The sequence below is a fragment of the Elgaria multicarinata genome, chromosome 5 (genome assembly GCF_023053635.1).
Source record: "Elgaria multicarinata webbii isolate HBS135686 ecotype San Diego chromosome 5, rElgMul1.1.pri, whole genome shotgun sequence".
Taxonomy (NCBI): domain Eukaryota; kingdom Metazoa; phylum Chordata; class Lepidosauria; order Squamata; family Anguidae; genus Elgaria; species Elgaria multicarinata.
Window position 1 is genome coordinate 105,527,075 of NC_086175.1, and position 14,722 is coordinate 105,541,796.

The 14,722-nt window shown below is 45.3% G+C and overlaps 1 protein-coding gene across 1 annotated transcript in view; it reads right to left on the reverse strand.

The window, feature by feature from the left end:
* Positions 1-6,913: 6,913 nt before the first annotated feature.
* The window catches only part of IGSF11 (immunoglobulin superfamily member 11), a 201,938-nt gene continuing 194,129 nt past the window's right edge, over positions 6,914-14,722 (reverse strand). The window contains exons 4-7 of the mRNA XM_063126942.1: positions 13,574-13,729; positions 10,461-10,583; positions 8,599-8,749; positions 6,914-7,557 (exon numbers count right to left, since the gene is read on the reverse strand). Coding sequence (XP_062983012.1) covers positions 7,116-7,557; positions 8,599-8,749; positions 10,461-10,583; positions 13,574-13,729 — 872 coding nt within the window. The 3' untranslated portion in view covers positions 6,914-7,115. The remainder of the gene's footprint in view (positions 7,558-8,598; positions 8,750-10,460; positions 10,584-13,573; positions 13,730-14,722) is intronic.

Consider the following 14,722-nt stretch of genomic DNA (forward strand, 5'->3'; position numbering starts at 1 on the left):
ATTTATATATTAGGGTAGGGAAGTGTCTCCTCCTACAAGTTGTAGCTCTGGTCCAGCTATTACTGAAACACAATAAAAGCTCAAAATTCTGGTTCCACTGCCGTTCTCCGCCAAATTGGCTTTTCAGCTTGTGTTCCCTGAACTGTGCCCTATCCGCTGTTCCACAATGCTGTTAGCAGCAGGATACTGGTTGTATGTAAACATCACTCATGCTCCTTCTTAAGCACGATTTAATAAGTCCAAATCCACAAGATGACCCTAAGAGTGTCGAGTGCTAGAAGAATCCCCTATGAGCCCTCTGAACAAACCACATCTAATCTCCTCTCCTTGATGCTATTTGTAATTCCGCGCTCCCCCCCCCCCGCAAGAATAGATTAAAATCTGGGCAAACACATTCCTTCCCTCCCTCCCTCTAAAGTCAAGCTGGCTAGAGCAGAGGCGAAAGTCATCATCTTGACTAGAAATTCAGGGCTTGAGTTTTCACACATAGGTGTAACCTGATTTTTAGGGTTTCATGCAGCTAAATAACATGCAGACTGTAGGAGCAGACTTCTTTAGGTAAAGACAAATAAATAAGTAAATACATGTTTTTGAAGTTATCAAATGCAGAACCAAGATGCCAAGGGACCCCACCCCCCATCCTCCATTGTTATGACAACATGAAGTCATAAAATAACTCAAGGTAGCTCATTTTCAGGGCTCTGTGGAGATTCCATTGCTACATAGTAAATAGTTTCCTCCAGATGTCAACCTAGTTTCCTCCAGATGTCTTGGACTACAACTCCCATAACCCGCAACCACCTCACTCAGTCTGGACAGGGGAGGGCTGGCATATAGTATTGAGTGCATGGTTCAGTTTTCTGAAAATTTTATTTTTCGTTTATAGAAGGGGGGAACAAATCAAGTTTCTAGCTCCTATGGCAATGAAAGAATGCTTGAAAAGATGTGGGCAATGCCTGATTACATCTCCAATGTCAAAGGAGTAGAGATGAGGGAGAAATTCATTCAGTTCACATTTTAGTGTGAATTTACCTAATTTTTCCCTTTTGAACCACTATGGCCTTAGGTAGACCTAAGGTTTATCCCGGGGTCGTCCCTGCCTGCTCCCGGGATCCCCTGTGTGTCATTTACATGAACAGGGATGACCCCGGGACGATCCTGGGATAAACCTTAGGTCTAGCTAAGGCCTATGTTTTGAATCCACATTTCTCCAAACTTCGCAGTCACGTCCTCCAACTAAAACATGCATACAAAATATGCATATCAGGAAATATATCATTTTGTTAGGAACATACAATATATTAGGTATATATATATATATATATGGCAAAAATGTGTACAAAAATGCATGTACTAGGAGAAATGTGTACAAAAACGTTTACACATTTTCATGTGAATTTAAAACAGAAATATTCTAAAAGTTCAAAATGAACTAAACATAAGACTGGAGAAATGCCCAAAATTCAATATGAACTGGACTTAAGTTTGTGAAAATCAGAAATGGAGAGAAGCCAACATACAGTGGTGGCCAAAATTGTGGACACTTTTTGAAATTTTCATGTTTTGCAAATTTGCATGCTTATAGAAAATGTTCCGTTTCACGAAATTCCAATGTTTATATATCAATTGAAAGACCTGATTCACGTAATACAACAATCCTGCTTCTTTTCCTGGGTGTCCAACCAACTCTTCTCTTTGGTGCCATTCCTCTGTTTATGATGTACGCACGTACACTTTTAATTTGAGAAATACTTCAAATATTCACACAATCTCCAATTGCATTTCAGTTATAGAACAAACAGCAAAACTGACTTTCCCCAACTTGAAACATGATGTATCGCAGCTACTGCCATATGATTGGTCCCCCAGAACAAGGGCTGTGATTGGCCAGTAGGGTTTGCAATTCCAATCCGCTTCTTCACTCAATCACACCTGTGTTTGTTTTTAGACTAAAGTAAGCGTAACTGCATTTGAACTGCAGATATTTGCATTCTGGGTTTTTTGTATTGAATTCAGCATTGAATTCTCTTTCAATTGATATATAAACATTTGAATTCCGTGAAACAGAACATTTTCTATAAGCATGCAAAGTTGCAAAACATGAAAATTTCAAAAAGTGTCCACAATTTTGGCCACCACTGTAGACTAATCCATCCGTCCCTGCAGACTGGCTTTCTGTGGTTAGAGGCAGAGCTTCAGTCTCCACAGAGCTGCTCACCTTTTCCAATAACTAGAAGAAACAGTATAAATGATTCAAAATAAGAATTATGCAAATTTATTTAATCTGTATAATTTAGAAAACAATACTGTTTTTCTTGGGCACATAATTTGGGTTACACCAGTGCAGGATTTTGAACTTTTCAGAAGATTAACCAGAACCTTCTCTACTCAGCAGTCTTACCTGTTGGCCTTGAAAGTGTATCCTATAGAATTGTCTCTTTTCCCCATGCGGGATAAAAGTAGAACTAAAGTCAGGAGGTTTCTTGCGTACAGTGTCCTCCTATTGCAAGACGTTCCTGCCTTTTAAATTAACTTTGCTGACTCTGTGCACTCAAACCTTCTCCTGTTTCCTTACCCTTTGTATGCGTAATAGCTGAGACTCACATCAGGGAAAACACAAACCATCATTCATAAGTTGCAAGAGTTTCCCTTTATTTATTTACTTCAGTCAATTTCCAATTTTAAAATTTCTAAACTGGTTTCCAACCCCCCCCCCCCACCAAGCTACCACAAAGAGATAGACACTTCTTGAAGGGAAGCTTGCTCCCATCTCCCTTCTGCTCTGGACATGAACAGCTCAGCAACCATTTGAATCTGCTTCCCCCAGAACAATGGAGCACAACATATATAGCCAGGGGCCAGGAAGTGTCTTTGCTGGTGGGAACTGTCCCTACCATGCACCATACCATCTGTGGGAATATGTTATCAACCAACCATAGGTTCCCTGTTGGGGAGATGGCCACCCACTGGCATTGATCCTTGGAGACCTCCTATTGGTTTGAGAGATAAAATAGGACGAGTGATTCATTGGTCAAAGTTCACCTGTTCATATTGCTCACCCTTTTAAGGAACCCAGACCAGCGATTTACAAATTGAGTATTAAGTTCAGAATTGATTGCAAGCTTTTCAGCATGCACCATTTGTAGCTTTTAAAAAATGCAATTTCTGTGCATCCACTGCACTGGTTGGATTAACCCTCTCCTTGCTTAATCAAATGCTGCTTCCCTCCTCACTGCTGCTGCTACTGCTGATTCCATTAGGAGAACTCAGCAACACACACACACACACACAATTTTTTTAGTCACTCTACACTCTCCTCAACAGTTTCCCTTGTTGTCACCATCACCACAGCAGCTCTGCCTCCAAGGAGGCACTACACGATCCCAAACTACGGCTCCCAACATGCATTTTGCTGTCACAGACGTGCAAAACCTCATTTACATGGAACGAGAGCTTACATTCAGGGAGAACTCTCATCCAAGCCTACATGGGCGAGTCTGTTATTTTCAAAGTAAATAATGAATCCACTTGGGGTAAGTTCACCCAACACTAAATAGGACTATTTACATGATTAGACCAGGGGTGGGAAATGTGTGGTCCTCTAGATTTTGTTGAACTCCATCAGGTCCAACCAGCATGGGTAATGATCAGAGATAATGGGGTTTGTAGTTTAATGTTTGGAGAGTCAAAGGTCCTCCACTCCTGAATTGGACAATTTATCAGTTTTATTAACTACATTTGGTTATTATTACCTATAAATTCGCCATCAAATGCATTCTTCAATTGCCTAGTCATTTTTAGGAAACTCACAAAGGGCTACAACATCTCATTGATATAACATTTGGTCTAGATACTCTCCCATGACATCCATGTCAGCATCTGCTAGGGGTGTGCAGAGGGTGATTCTGGAACAAAGTTCTTAAGGTGTTTGCTCCTTTCAAGGTGGTCTGAGTTTTAATCCAGCATTCATGGTTTAAATTGCTTAATTTTGCTAATTTCATTGCAATTTTGCTGCCTTTTGCGGTCTAGAGCTAGGCTGCATGCTAGCAGTCGGGGGTCCATGCCCACTTTGGGGTGTGACCCTAAGCACTGTTGGCATGCAGCACCTGCCCTGTTTTTCCAGAACCAGTTCAGTCCACAGGCTGAAAAAGTTCCCTCACTCCTGCTCTAGAGTAAGTCTTGACATGTTAGGAATGTCTCTAGGGAGGCTTATTTGAGGAACAGGAGAAGCTGTGTGACACCAGATCAGTATGTCCATCTAACCAAAATTGACTACTCTCGACTGGCAGTTTATGTCAAATCCACTTTTTCTAGAAGGCTGTAAGTTTTAATGCATATATTTTATTTTTATAGAAATCTTTTCTAGCTTTGTAGTTATTTACAATAAAAATAATAAAAAAATACTCCGACTGGCAGTGCCTTCAGGCAGTGGAGGCTGGTGGCTACGATTTCAGTGGGCCTGCGGATCCACTCCAGGTTTCAATCAGAACCAGCCAGAATTTGAAAGGAACTGTCCTTTCAAGTTCTGGCTGGTTCTGTTTGAAACCTGGAATGGCTCCACAGCCACATCAAAACCAGAACCACAAGCCAAGGTCTTAGGCAGAGTTCATTGACATACATCATCCTTTTAAATGGTGATGCCAGGGGGTTATTATTGATTGATTGATTGATTGATTGATTGATCTCCTGCCTTTACACTATAAAACAGTACTTCTAGGGTAGAATCTTGGAGTTTCTGCATGTGCTCTACTACTTGAATATAAGTTGCTCTGAACTTGTTGGCAGAGGTGTGTCATATAAACCCATCCAATAAATAATGCAAACAATACACAACCATGTCCCCTTTTATACGAATAAAAGTTTTATTGAATTTCGTTTTTAGACAATTAGAAAGAACAAAGAAAGAGGAGAGCGAACAGTCTCATGAATGGTAGAACCGGAAAGAACTTCCCAAGCACTGGAGTTTGGGCTGCTGTGAACAGCGTCCCTTGAAAACGTCTCTAACGTTTCTCGTTGTTATAAAAGCAGTGTGTGTGTATGTGTGTGTGTGTTATCCCCCCCTCTATTTTTGCATTATGGTTTTGTTGTTTTTTTAAAAGCCACTTTCCACCCACACCCCACCCACACCCCAACCTGCAAATACCGAAAGGAGAAACCGGCAGTGAGCACACGAGGAGACTGCTCCCTGGCAAGTGTGTGTATATAAATACGGCAGCCATCTGTTTGCCTGGTGTGCTCAGAAGTCAATGAAGCAAGTTGTAGATGCGGTATGGGGGTTGGGGAGATTGGGGGGGGGAGGAGAGTGGGTTGTTGCTGTTGTTTTAAAGCAAAGAAGGCACAGAATCTCAGCTAAGCTTCAAACCCAGTGCAACCTGGAGGGCTCTCTCTGCAGCGATGGCCACGGGGCATGGAAGTTGCGCAGCCCGGGCAGGGAGCCCTCCGGACGGCCTCTGTGCCCGTTTGGAAGAAAAGTAAAGTCAGGGTGAGGCAGAGTGGAAGCAGAAGAGCAGGAGAGACTGAGCCCTAGCTACCCCGTTTCCAATGCCTTCCGGAAGGTGGAGGGGAGCCTGTGAAACAAGTCACACACACACCCGCTTCGCTAGCGCCAGGTTTAGAGCGAGAGGGTGCCTCTTTTATTTTTCAGTGCAGAGAAGGAAATCCTGTTTGGAGCTTCCAAGGGGAGTGTTTCCCTTTAAGGAGATCAGTGTGTCAGCATTACAAACGAGGCAAGTGTGGACAGCAGGAAGCAGTGAGGTGTCCCTTGGCAATGCCTCCTCGAGGTATTAGGAAATGCCCCTCCCCCCCCAGCTCAAAGTCCCCTCTGGGACACGAAAGACCCTTGTTTGTTTCTCTAAATCCACAGGACTGTTTCTGTTTTGTTGTGTTTGAGTTAAGGCTATTGAAGTTGCAAGAGGGAAACCTGTCAAGCCGTGCAAGCAGGCGAGATGCCGGGGGGGGGGGGGCGGTGCGACAGGGTCACAGGCCAGCTTGCTGCTGTGGGGTGCCAGTCAGAGGAAGGGGGCCAGTGCAGCCATGAGCCATCCTTTTGCTGCTCCTTGCTCTCTTGTTCTCTGTATTTCCCTCCCCCGGTACTATAATAAGCCCCAAATATCCAATGAGGGAAGGGTTAAATGGGATGCCTCAAATGTGCGAATGTTCAACCGTCAGCCCCAAACAGCCCTGTAGGGGGATCCCGCCATGCAAATGCCAAAGCTTGGAAGCTCCGCTCTTTGGAAAACGCCAGCCACGAATGCCCGGAAAAACACAGCAGCTCTTGTAAGCAATGAAGGCTTCAGCTTTCCGCCCCATGCCATGCCCTCCCCGGACTCCACTTCTCGACAGCAGCAAACAGCAGCAGCAGCAGCAGCACATTCTGGTGTCAAGCGGCTCACCAGGGAGTGAGGCCAGGGTGACAATGGTTTCCATGGAGGTGACAATGGGGTGCTGGAAGCATCCAAAAGACTAGTGCAGGAAGTGGGGGGAGCATCCAGTTTGGGGAAAGGGGAAAGCAAAGAGAGGAGAGAGGGATGGAAAGGACGAACTAAAGAAGAAAACATAACCCTCAAGCCAATTCCCAACCCGCCTGCCCCCTTCCTTGACCTGGCTCACAGTTCTCTCTCTCCCTTTTCCCTCTGTGGTCAGCTGGGCTCGGCCAGCCTCTCTCCACTTCCCCCCAATATCATCACCCGTGTTGAGCCAAGCAGTCAGTGTGCCATCCTGAAGGCTGCTGAGGTCTCCCTTCTCGAGGTCTCCCGGCCGTCAGGCTCTCCAAACCCCAGCTTGCGCACCATCCTCGTGGTAGCGCCCTCAATTTCACACTAGGCAGCACTTAGAAACCCAGCGTGGCATCATCTCCGCTGTGACGCCTTGTGTGTGGCTCTTCCTCTGGCCTTGGCACAGCTGACGAGCCCCCTGAGATCATGAGGGTGGGGTTGCAAGTGAGGGACCATCACACCAGCGGGACTGAGTTGACTAGGATGGGGAAGAGCACAGAGGAGAGGCTCGATCTTCCCCTTCAACTCATTTCAGGGAGGAAGAGGAGGGTCTCTTGTTTTGGCCAGGTCTTCACACACAGTGCAACAGGTCCTCGTTTTCCATAGAAGCACAGCCATTTCCTACACCAAAGAGCCAGCTCGGCTCTGCGCCGGCACCATGACAGGCATGGCACCTATCCTCTCCAGTGTCGCCTGGCTCACTGCGTAGGAGCGCGTATGCTGGGGCCTTGGCTTCCGGCTCACTGAGCCATTGCTCCTGGCCATCTCCTGCGGAGAGGGGGCTGTGTTGGTTGTCACCACCAATGTCTTGGGTGGAGGGGGTGCTGGGTGGCCTCCGTTGGCATAGACGGGCCGGGCATTGGTGCTTCCAGAGCGGGAGAAGGGCTGGCGTGCGTCATTGTTGAGGCGGGTGAAGGAGTCTGTGGCATGGTTGGCTTTGGGGTCATTCCAGTACCTGCTGTTGTAGGTGTTGGATGAAGTGAGAGTGTCATTCTCTGACGAGGAAGCATCCCCATGGAATGCTTTTGTGGATGAAGAGCATTTGGGCGGCAGGTCATCCTCCCTAGAGAAACAGGAGGACATAGTTAGGGTTGCATTTGTGACCCTCTCTTAGCACTCCCATCCCCAGAATGAAGGTAAACACTCTCTTGCCTTTCACTGGTGAAGTACAAGGGAAGGGAAAAACAAAGCGTCACAATAACTCACCTCATGATGCCCTGTTTGCTCAACCATGTTACCACTTTGACATCACCACCTTAGGTTTTACATTCCTGTTTTTGGCCTGATATCCCAGCATCATTCTGCCAAAGCTCAGATTGGAGAGAACACAAATGAAATCGGTAATGGTGGTCAGAGGGTCTTTTTGATCTTCTTCCCCTCTTAAATGGGGATGGAAGTAGGGGGTTCTTTCTTGCCAAATAGGCTAGCACTAGCCTTTGACTTCCACTCTGGATCAAGGGGCAGTTCTCAGATTACCAAATTCTTGGAGTCCTGAAGTCTATGTGCTACCTCAAGTTTCAAAGGCAGTATGTCTCTGAACTGCAGTTGCTGGAGAACATGGGTGGAAGGGTGCAATTGCACTCATGTCCTAATTGTCGGTTCCCTGATGACAACTGGTTGTCCACTGTGTGAACCAAATGCTGGACTAGATAGAGCCCTGGTCTGATCCAGCATGGCTCTTCTTATGCTCTTACCAAGAGCGGTGTATATGTTCACATGCCACTCTTGGTAACGTTATTTATTTATTTATTTATTTATTTATTTATTTATTTATTTATTTATTACATTTCTATACCGCCCAATAGCCGGAGCTCTCTGGGCGGTTCACAGCTCTCTGGGCGGTTCACATCTGAAGAAAGAGATTGTGAGTGGAGCTGGCATTGTTCTTATGCCCCGTATCCACCTCCCCTGACCTTGGGTGACCACACTACTGCTAGCCATGGAAGAATCAGGTATGAGATTCCTGTATGCCAAAATATAATTATAATTTATAGAGTTCATCTAGGAAGCAATTATGGGATCCACTCTTCTCCTTCTGTAGTGTAACATCCCTGCTTGGAAAGAAGGAAGGAAGGGCAGACAAGTGACTTCTCCAAGGCCATACCTTATCTCATTGGGAATCTCCTCCTCCTCTTCCTCCTTGTGTTTGTTTTTCCAATAAAAGAGTGTGACGGCCACCAAGACAATGCAGACAATGAGCACAACTGCCCCTGCAGCTGCAGCTCCAGCAATCAGGCCGATGCTCCGAGGGTGGGCTGTGAGGAACATGGAATACATGAGAAAACTGAGCAGAAAAACAATACAGAGCAGGGTCACAGAACCACAGGAGGTGTTCAGCTTCAGGAGAGACTAGTGGTATTTCATATATATATATATATATATATATATATATATATATATATATCTATCTCCATCCATCCATCCATCCATCCATCCATCCATCCATCCTATGGTATTTCCTGGCTTGATACATATCACTCCAAAATTCACACCCAACCAATCATCTAGTCTGAGACCACAGGAGACAGCTAGGTCCTATAAGAATCTGTATTGAGATCAGTTCTTTTAAAAAAACTTATCTAGAATTTGGGGTGAGGTATGAGGTGGTGAAGTTTCCTGACAACACCAAATTATTTAGGGTGGTTAAAGCTAGGGCTGTGCACAGACTGACCCCCCCATCCGCTTCGGAGGCTGATTCAGAGCTTCCAAATCAGCCCTGATCAGCCTCGGCCTGCTTTGGTCCAAAGTGAGATTGAAGTGAGATTCAGCTGTCTGAATTATTCAGGCATGTGATGGGCTGTCCAGATACCCAGTTTTCCTGGTCCAGGCATAATATTGAGTACATGGCTGCTTTACTGCTGCCATTTCCACAGAATTTTCTATCTGGAAATAGATGGTAGCTTCCTTGAAGAGGCGCAGATGGCTGTGGGCACTTGCAATGGATCCATGTAAGGAGCAGAGGGCAACTGCTCGGCAGGCACTCAGGAAAGCCGGGCACCCGGCTCTCCAGGCTGTTTTGCTGCATCATCTTGATTGGTCCAAAGAGTTCCAAGCCTGATCTGACCCCTTCCAGTTCACTTCGGCCCGGATCCGACCCGCAAATTCCCACACATACAGAGACATTCCATGCACTACAGAAGATTATGTCTTGCTTTCTTACCATATTTCTTAGATTCTAAGACACACTTCCCCCCACCCCCATATAAACATCTCTAAAAATGGGATGCGTCTTGGAATCGATGGCGTCTTAGAATCGAAGAAATACGGTATATCCACTTCCAATGTCTAAAATGGGACTCCAAAATCTCATTCTTAGCAGGAGTAGGGAATCCCAGGGAGAGGGTTATCTGGGACTTACAGATCTTACTGCAACCAAGATCAATGAGATCTTTCTTACATTACAGCAGAGACTGGGAAAACAGAATGAAGTCAATCTTTCTTCTGCTTTTCCCTTGTCTCTATAATTAATGAACTAGCTTACTATAGGGGGTTAGGCGGGGAAGGCAATACACTCCTCCTGCAGGAAATAATGCCCTGTTGACAGCCCACATGCCTGTTCAGGGACGGCCTTTGGCATGGGCAAGCTGGGTGCTCACCCTTTGTACCAAGATGAAAGGAGTGCCATGATGAGCTTGGTGGGTTTAGGGACTGTTGGCCATAATGTCTGCTGAGAGCTAGGGCAAAAAAGAAGGGGTGTGCGCAAGTGTCTTTAAGCCTTCTTCCCCACCTCAACATGTTACAGGTTGTTTGGATACTCAATACAAAAATGAGCTTCCTGAAACACTGAGCTTCCATCGATTTGCTTTAAAGTACGTTTCTTCCTCAATTTCCAGTTTGATCTCATTTATTCTAAATAATAATAATAAAAAAACAACCCAGCAGAACAGGGCTTTATTTAGACAAGAAATTAGATGTAATTCTACAAGTCCACCAGCGCCACACCCTTCACTATTAGAACGGACTTACGTGCAATCACTTGAACTTCAAGCGCGCAGGTGCTGGTTCCAATGGCATTAGTAGCCACGCACTGATACGGTCCTGAGGAGGCAGTGCTAATATTGCGCAGAATGACTGTACCCTGAACTTGATCTAGATGAGAGGGGAGGGAAAAGATCTAAATTAAATTAGGGTGCGTGTGAGGGGAGACAACCACTCCACCACAGCCTTGAAAAGGCAAATCCAGTAAATTGTAAATTCTTGCAAGACTCTTAAGAGATAAATTAGAAAACAACCTAGAGATGAAAGCATCAGACACAGATAAGCTTAGGGTTTAAGGAGCTTACAGTGGACATTTTCTTCTGAAAGATTATTATTATTCTTTATGTATGTGAAAGCTTAGGACCTAGTGAGCAAGGCAAGGCAACTCGCAAGAGCCATCAGCAATCTTAACTGTTGCTTTAACAAGTAACCACTTGTCAACCACTTTTCTTTTCTTTTTTCCCAGAAGAAAAAAACACACCTTTAATTCCTGAATCAAGAACCATCCCTGCAATTAGGAGGTCTAAACAAAGATGGGGGTGTTCAGTGTTCCATACAGCTCCTCGTCCTTCTACCTGTGGCTAACAGAAGCTGAAGGGTTTTGCAAATAAAGAAATACAGGCACACCTGAGCAATTTCTTCACGTGATATGCTTAGTGGAGTGGATGGAGCGTGGACAACTAGGCCCTTTCTAAACCAGCCTTTTTTTCAGGGATCATCCCTGGATCATCTCTGTGCATCCAAATGATACACAGGGGATCCTGGGAGCAGGGAAGGGTGATCCCTCCATTTCCCCAGGATAACTGAGATCTTAGTTATCCTGGTTTTACCCACGGTCCTGGGACGATCCCGAGGACCACGGGCAGGGTGGGCGCCTGTCCTGGCTTCTTCCCTCCTCCCCATGAGTAGCAGGGGTCAGCAGAGGGAAAGAGCCGGGATGTGGGGGGAGTCCAGGGCCATTGGGAGTGGGGAACGAGACTGGGGCTTTTTTTTAAAAAAAAAAAAAAACTTTTGCGCTGGAGCACAAGTGCACTCTGACTCCTTTTTTTTTAAAAAAAAAAAATGGCCGGCGCGACATCCCATCTGGGATGTTGCACTTCCGTTTAGACACATGGGGCGATCCCGGAAGCAGGTAAGTCTGGGCCCATCCCCCCTTCCTTAGGTGTAGAAAGGGCCCTAGTTGTCTGGATATGATTCTCAGTTTCATCCAGTCAACGCATCCATTGATCAGAGCTCATGGGGAGACCTGAAGGGCTTTGTCTCCCGAAGGGGCAGCTCTGTTCTCTGCCACGACAGGAAGCTTGGCGCAGGGCTGATCATTGATCCCCGATCAGTTTGGATACCCGTCTACCATGCGCATAAAATATGAATGAGTGAGGAAACCTTTAAAAACAAAAGACAAGCTATAATCCTAGCCTAGACCTCTTCTTCCTGATGTGAGAGCTCTCCATCTGCTAAGAGGTATTGACTAAAGATGGGGGAGAATTTAATTCGCTTCATTTTTTTTAATGCAAACGTTTTAAAATTCTCCCATACCAACCTGTCCTCAGAATGGAATAATGGATATGTGATTTACTGCACTTTTTTAATGAGCAGACATCATAGTTTAAAGAGGTGACCCAATGGCTCTGTGTGTTTTTCCTGTTTTTTTTTTAATGTCTTTTTTTCTTTTCCTTTTTTTTTACTATTTAAAGCTCTCTGCAGCAGCTACAAAGTGCCACAGCTGCCATGTGGGATATTCCCCCCTCTAAAAGTAACATGTTGTCACCTCCTGGGTAATTGTATTGGAAAAAAGATGGCTTCCACCATGTACCTATGGGGTAGCCATCTTTCCCTCCATGCAATGGACCTCTGAGGTTACCAGGAACATTATCTAGGGGTGTGGGGTGGGGAATGGTGGAAGCCATGACTTTTTCCATACAGTTACCCAGGACATGCTGCTTCTCCCTGGGCATTTTTAGAAAGATATTTATCATGTGCTGCAGCCAGTGTGCTATCTATCAGTCTACTTATCACATCACAGCTTCATCCATGTGCTCAAATTCACCCTACACACTTTGCAAACCATTTCCCGGGTCTTTTCTCAGGGACTAGTCTGGCAACAGCAGCAGCAATGCAAGAGATGAATGGACCATTCATTCTGATCTCCGATGGACATGCAACATGTATCTCTAACCAAAGGACGGCTAACCTGCACGCAGTCTTGCAAGCCAACTAAGGCAGAGAATCAGACCTGTACTCATGGTCTGCCTCTGCTGCATAGGGACAGGTGTTGTTCTGTAGTGTACCCTACAGTGACAATATTTCATGCTTCTGACTTCACTGCTGGCAAATTTGCCCATAAGGTTGGCTAGCACGGATTTTTAAAATACTACTAATAATACCATCATTAGAAATTCCACTAGAGGGCACCCAGCGCTCTACAGGCTCGATTGCATTTATTACACTGAACATGGCATTTCCCCCCTATTTATTTTTATTGAGTTTTTGCAGGTGTATCATCTAGGGTTGTATGAGAAATTTGTTTCAGTTTGTTTTAGATCAGTATTTACCCTTCTAAAACAAACATGGACTCAAGCACAATCTCCAGTCGAAGACCGTACATTTCTGACCTGCAATATGATTTGGGTTCCCCCAAAAATGTGTTCGGCAATTTGAAAAATGTGCATGAAAAAATGAGAATTTTGATGTGTGTGTGGGTGGGGGGGGGAGAAAACTGCACAAATAAACTTGAATAAATGGGAGAAGAATCTGCACAGTTGAATATGTACGACTGATGCATACAATTGGAACAAATACGCACAGATTTTCCTGCGAGAAGGGGAAAAAAAGCTCACAATTTGATAAAGACTTCACTTGGAATGAGCATTGAGATGGCATCCGAAGAACTTTTACGAGCTCGGGTTTTGCTGATTCACACATCCCTAATATCACCATAATGTTAAATGTTTTACTCCCCTCCATGACCTCCTTGGACCGGGTGTTTTTTGTCCAACGTAAGTAATCGGGCACCAGATTGGGCCAAACTGTGACAGCAGAACAAGCAACGCGACATGTAAACCACTGGGCAGGGGAACTGGGGTGAGGGACGCCATGATCACCTTGTGTGGCTGTCGGAGGCAGCTTGGGAGCACTGTCCACTCTTTCCCAATGGTAGGTTGGCCGAGGGATGCCTTCTTCTGAATTGCAGGTCAGTGTGATGTCACTACCAATGTTCAAGGAGCCCTGAATTCTGCAGACCGGGGCAGAGGGAGGAACTGCAAATGAGAGAAGACGGCAGAGTGACAGATCAGGAACTGTGTATGGACTGTAGGCAGCAGAGTATGGACAATTTTGGGTTGTTGTTTTTTTTAAAGTAAGAAGGCAGGCTGAGAAGGCAAAAGATACAGATGGCTTGAGACTAATAGGGGAGCAACAGGCGAGGTCACCTGCTAAGGCTTTTGTAGCTAGCGAGTTAACTCAGTCATAACCACTGACTTAATTGTGGCCATTTTCGATTAGTGTCCTCTACGGGGAAGAACAACATCTGCAGCTCCCCACCAGCTAAAACAATAAAGATATCATTAAAAGTCTTTGCTTCAAGCCAAATTCTGTTATTTCGACAAAGACGGGAGGGGTAACGCTATTCCTTATGCAGAAAGATAGCACTACTAGCGGGGAGAGTAGGTCCTTGGAAGCACTACATATAAACACTGTTCGGGAAGTGATAAAAATGGACCATGTACATACGTTCCCTTTTCATAGCCCTTTTCCCCACTTGTGTACAGTTCCACAAGCACTACTGCTGTGATCTGTATTGTAATTACTGCTGGGCTGAATTTTCAAATTTCTGAAAGTTTGGCCTGAATTTGATGGCAGCATGGGGGAAAGTGTGAGATGAAACTGCCTTCCCCCTTTTCACATTTTCATGAAAAGGTGAATATTGATGATTGTTAGAGCAGTACGACAATGGAACCAGTTACCTAGGGAGGTCGTGGGCTCTCCCATACTAGAGGCACTCAAGATGCAGTTGGACAGCCATCTGTCAGGGATGCTTTAAGGTGGATTCCTGCATTGAGCAAGGGATTGGACTCGATGGCCTTATAGACTCCTTCCAACTCTACTATTCTATGATTCTATGATCAGGAGGAAACTCATGGGCATTCCCTGTGGTTCCTTACTGTCGCTGGCCATCACGTTTAATTCCCCAGAATGCCCCCCAAAACTACATCGCTTTGCTTTGAAGTGTATTCTGGTGGGGGGCAGGGTGG